Below are 9,458 nucleotides of genomic sequence, written 5' to 3' on the forward strand. Positions count from 1 at the left end.
GGTCCGCCTACAGGCGTGGCGGTCTGTTTTCGTCTCCTCGGATAAAATGGCGACACCGTGCGGCAAAAGAACGGTAAAACAGCCCGGCGGTGTGACGTCTGTGGCATGGAAACTTGATTCTGCCACCGAAAAAAAATGTTTTTAAACTTGGAACCTACAAGTTAAAATTTCGGTTAACTTACTCAGTAAGTCGAAATTTCGACTTAGCTCTGCATGACAAAAGAAAAAAAAATCCAACCACTGAAAAACAAAAAAGTTCCACTAATTTCAGGTTATTTCAAACTTTTGACTTAAGAACTCAAAATTTAAAGTAAATTTCTCAATTGTGAGTTATTTTGAAATAGTAGCCAACTCTTTATGATAAATAAATAACCTGACATTTTGAGATATTATCCCAAAATTTTGAATTATGGATGGTAAAAGTGTTCTATTTTGGGGGGTTTGGGGGATTTTTTATTCAACGGTTGAAGAAAACCCCCCAAAACACCATCTGTGGTGGTTACAGTTTAAATACAATAACACTTTATCGCATTGATTAGTCATGTATTCCCTTTTCTATCACTATAACTTAAAACATTAATTCCATCATATTGTTCTGCCCGCTAACTGGCTTTTGGCTGTCACTGCAGAGCCATATCCATGCAAATCTCCATTTCAGTTAAAGGGAGTTCTACTTTTTGTAAAACAAGAGCCAATAAAAAGTACGACATCTCCATTTCCATGTGTGAGAGTGAAACTGAAGTGAAAAATCACAGATGAAAAAAAGTAATGTAGGCCTTGGGTGTAATAATTAAGATCAAGTTAAATATCCAGATTTGCTGGATATTCGTCCAGGCTACAATGGTAAACAGTAAAATAAGCCTAGAAATTATTGACTGTTATTTTTTATTTAGCTTGAGGACCTTTGTTTTTAAACGTGATCTATCTCCCCTCTGTTATCGTTCTCGCCTTCACTGCCTCTGTTCCTTGCAGCTTCACTGTTACTGTCTCTATCGCATTCACACACTGTGTTCTGTCTTCTACTGACTTTCATTCTCTCCAGTGCTACTCTCCATCCGCTTCCTACTCACACTACAGATGTCTTCCACAAACAACATATTCCACGGAAGACTGGAGATTCCTCCCTGACCTCATCTGTCAACCTGTCCATCACCAATGCAAAAAAGAAAGATCTCAGAACCCCACCCCCACTTTCATCCTATCTGCCACTCCTACCACACACAACAAACAAACACTTGAACCCTGTTTATACAGTCTCACGGCATTTTGTTCAGGATATATATATATATATATATATATATATATATATATATATATATATATATATATATATATATATATATATATACACATATATAGTTATACTAATATAAAAGTGCTTTCGTAAGTTAAATAAAATAAAACAAAATAAAAATATTTTTTCCCCGCCGTTAACCTCCTGTAGAGTAGGGGGCGGCATTTCTTCTCAGAGCTGTTGGGCAGAATCGATGACAGAAGAAAGGAACAATTTGTCCCACCGGCGTTTTATTTAGCAGCAGAAGGTCGTTCGCAGCTGGCAGCAGTTTGGCAATATTTATAGCCAGAAAGTGACGTAAATAATTTAACTTTGTTTGAAGTTTGGAACTCGACGCGTGGAGTAATGTGAGTATTACGTAAAAAAAAAAAACAGCGGAACGTAACCATACGTCGTGATTGGTTGGGCTGTTGGAAATCTTGCTAGCTAACGTTAGCAGCTGACTGCCGTAACTAACGATAGTTACGCTCGCAGTTCGGAAAGCGGCTGTGCTAACGCTACTTGTTCATTAATATACCCGCACCGAAGCAGCGTGCAGGTTGGACTGGACCCTTGAATCTCTGTGCCCTCGGTCTTAAAGCAGACCCCGGGCTAGCTCGACAGACCCAGGATCTCCCTCTCTTGAAGCGGAGAGGCTGACTTGATGGCAGCCTCGACCGGTGCCCGGAGATTACCCATGGGTGTTCGGACGTTCAGTGACTTTCTCCAGATCGCCACTGTGGGATCCCCTCGCTCGTGTCGCACGGCGGTGCAAAGAGGATGCCTGCGACAAAACATCAGGTGAGCCCGTCGGGGAGTTACTGGAGGCTGTTATTATTATGGTTAACAGCACCGAGCTGGTCATTCAGTACAGAGGAACTGACGCTCTGCCGCCACTGAGGGCGGACGATATATAACGAGAAGGTCACTAGATAATGTTATCAAGCTCCATAATTCTGGTTTCTTATCTTTAAAGTGTGACCAGCCTCCATTTGAGAAGCAACTGCTGATTAGTGTAACAGAACTACCAATAACTAGAACTGTCTCACCAGGTAAAGGCAGCTGTTAACAACTGCCTTCGACATGGGTTCTGCAGTCCAGTCTTCTTTAATGTTTTTGTAGAATACATACATAAACATAAATGAAAACAAGCAAGTTAATCGTTATAATTGTGCCATGTTGCTGGTGAAAACAAATTACAAGAAGCTAACTTGATAAAGAAGGATATTAACTACGTTTGCACTGTTGTATTGACTTCACATAACTGTAAAATCACAACTATAAACCACTCAACTTTGTTCTTTCATGCATGAAATATAAACATTACAGAATACCCACAGTTATTTTATTCCATAAGTAAACTGCTGAAAGTAAGAGCTGAAGAATGGTGTAAAAAATTGGGGGGGCTTATCCATAATGGATAACATGTTTCCAAAATGTGGAGAACAGTTTCCAAAACAGCCTGTTTGTGGTAGCAGTGAATAGTATGATGCATTGACTTAATGAATGAATGTTTTCATGTTTTGGGAAGCACACACACACATAATCACTTGCATTAACTAGTGATCAGAATCAGAATACTTTATTGATCCCTGGGGGAAATTATTTTTTGTTACAGTGCTCCATTTTAAACCAACATTAAGACAAGACAGACAATACACTAACTAAGAATAGTATAATATATACATATATATATATATACACATACATAAGTCACTCATAAATAAATAGTCTGATCACCCTGATCACAACCCATTTGATCAGGTTGACCTTGATCGAGGTAAACGTTGTGTTAATGGGTCTTTAGATGAAAGAATAAAAGAAATCACTGCTTCACTGCTGTTTAACTTGATTCCAACAAATGGCAAACAAATTCTCTCATAACCTATGATGTCTTATGGTAAAGTTATATAAAAACTTGAAAACTGGTGCTTCATTTAAGTGGAATATTTTATTCACAAGGATCTAATGTTTTGTGTCATAATTTGATACAGCAATATTTTAATTTGCTTATTTAGTTTGATCCTTGACTCTCAGTATGAGGAAAAAATGTTGCTCACCCCTATCCTACAGGCTACCTTCCAGAAAGCACAAAGCTAATTTGTTCAACCAGAGCAGGTAGGTGTCACCTTACAGCTTTTTGCTATTCACAAAAAAAGACCAGACGTGGAAAATACCAGCATGCTCTCAACACTGACCTTTCATAACTCTCTGGTCCATCCATGCACTCACTGACTGTTGAAACTGGAAAGCAGTGGACCTATTTTGTTGCAGACTGCACTCTTTCTAGATAGGGGCTTATGGCACATCACTTCAACACAGATTCTAATTACCTTTCCAGACACTTGTCGTCATGTGGCATTTTGATGACAAGAAGTCCCAGGGTGTTTTGCCTTCAAGATTGTGACACAATGACAGCGGTTTCCCAAAGCAGAAGCTTCATCAGCCTCACCAACAAAAGGAAGGAGTACTCTGAACGTAGAATACTTGGGTAAGTATTGATGAGCCTTTTTATAATCATAAATTTGATCATTAATACAAAAAATTAATTAAAAGGATATTCCTGTTACAGGTATTCTATGCAGGAAATGTATGATGTTGTGGCCAACGTTGACGAGTACAAGCACTTTGTGCCTTGGTGTAAGAAGTCCCAGACCATCATGAAAAGAGCAGGTCACTCCAAAGCCCAGCTTGAAGTGGGATTTCCTCCAGTAGTGGAAAGATACACATCTATGATCACTAATGTTAGACCTCATCTAGTCAAAGTAAGTAATGGTAGAGAAATATTATCCCAGTCTTTTTGAATTGTGATATGTGATTTTTAATGCTCCATCTGTTGCTAGAATTTGTTTATATAGAAACAATATGACTGAAACACAATTTCTGTGTTTTACAACTTTTAATTATTGTCTTTGTTTTTGTTATTTGTAGGCAGTGTGTACAGATGGAAAGCTCTTCAATCACCTGGAGACGATATGGCGCTTTAGTCCTGGCATTCCCGGTTACCCTCGTACCTGCACCGTAGACTTTTCTGTAAGTAGCCTGTGCCTCACTTTAGCCTGTAGCTCACTTTAACTGCTTGTGTGTACTAAACACCACATGGGATAGATGATACATCAGAAGACTGATATCATTAAAGTCTGTATTCATGCTCATTAGTTAATGGGTTTTTTTTATGCTGTGAAAAAGCACAAATGTAAAAATTACACTTTGTGGTTTTATGAGTGGTTACGTGTGGTTTTTCCTTCATCTACAGTGAACAAGATGAAGGAAGAGAGACCACCCGTGGAAGTGTTTCCCAAACATTTGATTTACTTGTGTCAGCCTCCTAGGTTTAACAGCAGCTACCCAATTATATCGCACTTTTTCTTTATATCTATTCAAGAGATGATTTACTGTTTGGTTGGCAGTCTCCAACTTCTTATTTTAAAAGGTCAGTTGCTTCTTATCAGCAGCTCCTGCCCCCTTCCTGTCTAATTTGTTCATTTTGGCTGAAGACTAGCAGTGGCCACTATCGTTTCACTCTCTCTAAAGGGTTTGTTGTCCTGTGGTCAGACTCCAGCTCCACCCTCTTTAACTGCAAGTTAAAGGAAATGCCACCAGAACAAGATCTATTTCTGCAGGAAACCTTTCAGTCAGGTGTTTGTTTGTTTGTTTTTTGTTGTGTTTTTGTTTTTTGTTTTAAACCATCAGACTGGCTTCGTTCCACTTTTTTCACTCTTTATGCTAAGCTAACTGTGTTCCAATCTCATCTGATATCTTTGCAAGAACACAAATGAGCTTAGCTTTAACCTATCATGCCCACTATATATATTTGCCGTATTTCTTTAAACTAAATTATTATGTTTCTGTGTGTTTAACAGATATCCTTCGAGTTCCGCTCTTTGCTGCACTCACAGTTAGCCACCATGTTCTTCGATGAAGTGGTAAAGCAGAATGTTGCTGCATTCGAGCGGCGAGCCGGCAAGCTTTACGGCCCAGAGACTCGCATCCCACGAGAGCTGATGTTTCATGAGGTGCATCAGACGTGATCTCAGCAACTGTACGTCTTCATCTGGCCTTAAACCGTACCCTCTTTATTCCCTCAATAAACTTGCATGATGTGGCTTAGCAGGCCACTACATCAAATCTCCACTGCTTCATAGATGTTATAGCGGCTACCAAAGGTGTAGCGCATCTAACGCTTGCAAACATAATGTTGTAATTCCTGCCTTAGTAAATTTTTGCTCACATCCCTTCTCATTGTGTTACGTTTGTCCATTTTCTGTCTACCTCCAGATCCTTGTTTAGCAGAAAGAACAGTAAGTCATCGCAGCATTGTTACATTGTGCTGGACACTCAGTTATTACTTTAAACTTAAACTTCGGTTTTTCTATAAGACACAGTCCCTTTTGCCGAAGCAGTTGTCTCACTGTAACTTGAGGTTACTACTATCAAGTGAACTTCAGCTCTAATATATTGGGAAAGCACATTCTTTGCTTTTACACTTAGCATTGACTTCATTTCAAATGGAAATAGTAATATATAGTTTGAAATAAAGTACTGGTATTGCTGCAAAATAATATTGCTTTTAGTTCTTTAATTTATTCAGCAGCACTTTTCAACCAGTTTTATAGGGGTTCATATTGACAGTGCCATGCTATAAGAGCATTATTGTAGGTTAGTATGAAGTGCAAAGGAGGAAAATTAGCTGTGGCCTCAGTATGCTAGGATTTGAGAAATGTCACTTTAACTTGGATGCTGTGAGGATTGGGCTTTAGAACGTTAAAAAAGAAAAATTAGCATAGTAGTTTTAATACTGCCTTGTTTTACAGCCCAGCACTAGTATCAGTCAGTAAAGGTGGGGAAATAAGAATTAGCACAACCAAGAACCCCTGTTGAAACTGAAAAATCTGCAGTACTGTAAAAGGTATCACAAAGAATGTAAGAAGAGTACAATGTTACACTCAAATTATCTTTATGATCGATTAAAAACAAAAGAAGAATTGGAAATTAAAGATGGCTTCTTGTGATTTGAATGTGGCTTATATTGTAATTGGATCAAAAATAAACATTGCCATGTTATGTGGATTCTAACTGTTAGGAGTCAGTTTAGGTTATAGTTTAAAAAATGTAGGTGTGTCCTTGCTTAGTGGGCTGTTTTGTGTTTAGATTGTTTGAAGGTGATCCGGAGGATGAAACACTCGAGTCATCTATCTATAAATTGTAGCGGTGGGCTGTAGAATAAAACATTACTTATTTATCAATGAGTTTCATGCTTATTTGTTGACATTTCGGCTTATCTTTACACACATTTTGATGCATGGATATAAGTAACAAAGGCAAATATATTTGTAGCATTTATGTGTTGCATTGTCAGGACTTGACTTAAATTTAAAATCAAGCAGCCCCTTCACAGTATTCTGTGATAAAGGGCTTTTAAAGGTAACTGATTGTATTTTGCTACATTTTAAAGGTGACTCGTAAGTTGCTAAAGAAGTAATTTAGTGTGACCTTCTCTGTGAAAAATGTTTCATTTTGTCCAAATGGTCCAGTAAACCTAAAAGGTTTTTTCGTATTTTTGTGAAACTGAAGTATGTTGTTTTATTTTTGGTTAGTAAAGTGATTTGGGAATTGAGGAAAAATGAGTCATCAAAACCCAATACAGGCGTATTCAGTCTGAGAATCACTGTTACTATTTAAAAAAATAAATAAATACATTTAAAAATGGTTTGAGGTAAAATCATTGAATACCACTTTTGTGTATTATGTTGCAATTTGGCCTTTGCTTCTTTTCAAATTTTGATAGTACACAATCAAGATATGATTGAAGTGTAGTTCCAGCGTCTTTTTTTTTTTTCTTAGTTTAACAAAAGTATTGCATTAACTGTAGTTTTATTTAAGATGGTCCTACCATTGCCAGACTCAAAGTGGACTAACATAATTATAAATAATGTTAATGAAAATTTTGTGTCGTGTTTTTAACGTTGCATCACATTAGAATTCATCTTTACTCAAGTTTTTTTTTTGTCTTTAAGTGTATTACAGAGAGTTTGTTTTTCATTGTAAGTGCCAATCCTTATTGGAAAAAAAGGGGCAGTGTAAACAGAAATATTTTCCGAATTAGCCTATTATGCTTTTCCTGATTTTCTGACATATACATATAGATTCTTATAATAGTGAATGCTCGTATTAAATATGCCAAAAATTGAACATAATGAGGTCAGCGTATGCACAAGTAATGCCTGTGAGCCAAACGCTCAGGTTCCAGGCAGGTTTTTCTACTGTCTGCACTATATGATGTCAGTGACAGTGGTTATCTCAGGCACACTGCTTGGGTTATGAGCTCAGAAGCCCCGCCCACCTGCTGTTCTAACCTCCTGTTTGTAAAGGCTGCCCAATCAGAAAGGTGGAGGAACTAAAACAGGTTATTTCAGACAGTGGATGAACTGAGGGGCTGCACCAAGCTGTAGTATAAGATGAACTGATAAATGAACTGTGACTCATGCAAAAGCTACTCTAGTACAGTCCAGATGAGCATAAAGGGTTCACTTGAAATTATTGTAACCCTTCGACCCCTCTGTACATTTCCACATCAATATTCATGCTGCAGGCGTATTAATGACCACTGGTCTTAATACAGGCAGCCTTGTATGTATAAAAGGAGATATAAATAAATATCAGTCACTTGTTGCTTCAATCAAAATTATTTTCACTGTTTTGGATTTCAGTTGCTTTTTTTTGCAAGCAGAAAATGTATCTATGTAAATATCGGTGTATTTTAAATTTGTATTTAAATAAAAAGGAGCTGTCACATTTTGCGTATGTGCTTTTTTTTAAAGGTGATTGATAAAACAAAAACAAAACCGACTCCTGAAGGTATACCTGCATTAGTGCTTGAGCATTGTGTCCTTCACTTGCAGCAGCTGCGTTGTAATGCATTTAGATGACACCAGGTACCGTTTTTAGACTGAGCTTGTGTTCCAGAGGATGGCATTGAGTTGATGTCCCTTAGCACTGGTTGCCTTTGTTGCACAAGTGGAGTGGAAAGAGTGGCACAGCTCAGCTGACCAGCAAGAAACCAGAGTGGGGTGATGGTATTTGGGCCAGTTATTAATAACAGCACATAGGAGAGGTGGGCATTTGGGCCATCTTCTTCTCATGATCACAGTATGGGATAAAGACTAATTGAAATTGGAGCATTACAACAGGAATCATTGATGATCATGATATTCTTAAATGAGCAGGTTTTGTATCTGGTTTTTGAATTCAAACACTTGCCTAGAGCTGTATGTCTCATCGGAAAGAGAAAATTACTCAAAGTTTACAGTGTAAATACATTTTTTTTTTTACATTGTGCCATCATCCTCATGTTACAAACATGACGAGAATTTACCTAACTGACCTCACCTGTCACTGTCATAAATCATTTTGAAATGCCACACACCATTGCAAGAAAAAAAAAGTCTGTAATCCCTTTGAAGTTATCAAGTAGCACTAATCACTCATAAAATATTTTTTTTTTTGTCTAAAGTCACAACAGCTGACAAGTTCAACATCTTTAAACATTTATGCTTTTCATATTTTATGGTCCACACTGAATAACCACACAGTGTGAGATGGAAAAAGGTAAACCTCTGTGGAACAGCTTCTCCAAAAGGAGAAGTGAGTTTTGAGGTCAAGTGTTCCAGCTAAGGATCTCATTTTGGAAGTGTGAGTTGAAGAGGTGCCCTTCCTATAAATAAAGGCATTCAAAGTGTGTGAACTGACAAGAAGTGATGTTCTCAGTAAAGATTGCTCAGTGTGAATGGTCTTTGAATCAGGAGCATTACAGCGACACACAAAGTCCACAATAAGGGAAATTAACTGCTGTTAACAAATGGACATAAGGTTTACTAATGAATTCATTGGTTTGAAGATCATTATCTGGTTATTATAAAAATGCAAATTATGTTTATACATCTTAGTAAACTGCTAATATTTACTGTGTAAAGCATTTTCAAAAATTATTTGGATGCAAGTGTAAAGTCTAATACTTGTTTAAATAGATAATAAGTAGGTAGGTAAGGGTGTAAATCACCAGACTGAAGCTGGAGAATGCAGTTTTGGTCCTGTTATATTCACTGTTTATTACATTTGCTCCTGAATTTTAGGTACACTTGTTCAACTGCTCTTTAACCCAAATATCTAATCAGCCGATCGCATG

At 37.5% G+C, this 9,458-nt stretch overlaps 1 protein-coding gene across 2 annotated transcripts; it reads left to right on the forward strand.

Annotated features, from left to right (window-relative positions):
- Positions 1 to 1,490: 1,490 nt before the first annotated feature.
- On the forward strand, positions 1,491 to 7,127 carry coq10a (coenzyme Q10A). 2 transcript variants are annotated; one of them, XM_085394950.1, is made up of 6 exons: positions 1,491 to 2,074; positions 3,615 to 3,764; positions 3,846 to 4,038; positions 4,205 to 4,306; positions 5,137 to 5,315; positions 5,552 to 7,127. In XM_085394950.1, exons 1-5 carry the CDS (start codon positions 1,938 to 1,940, stop codon positions 5,302 to 5,304), a joined length of 750 nt encoding a protein of 249 aa, XP_085251076.1. In that variant the 5' UTR covers positions 1,491 to 1,937; the 3' UTR covers positions 5,305 to 5,315; positions 5,552 to 7,127. The 2 variants fall into 2 exon arrangements, with proteins under 2 accessions (XP_085251076.1, XP_085251075.1); XM_085394949.1 differs by having other exon boundaries at positions 1,492 to 2,074; positions 5,137 to 7,127.
- Positions 7,128 to 9,458: the final 2,331 nt, after the last annotated feature.

The sequence above is a fragment of the Rhamphochromis longiceps genome, linkage group LG20 (assembly GCF_057381845.1).
Source record: "Rhamphochromis longiceps isolate RC_006_pf linkage group LG20, R_longiceps_female_GT1.1, whole genome shotgun sequence".
Taxonomy (NCBI): Eukaryota; Metazoa; Chordata; class Actinopteri; order Cichliformes; family Cichlidae; genus Rhamphochromis; species Rhamphochromis longiceps.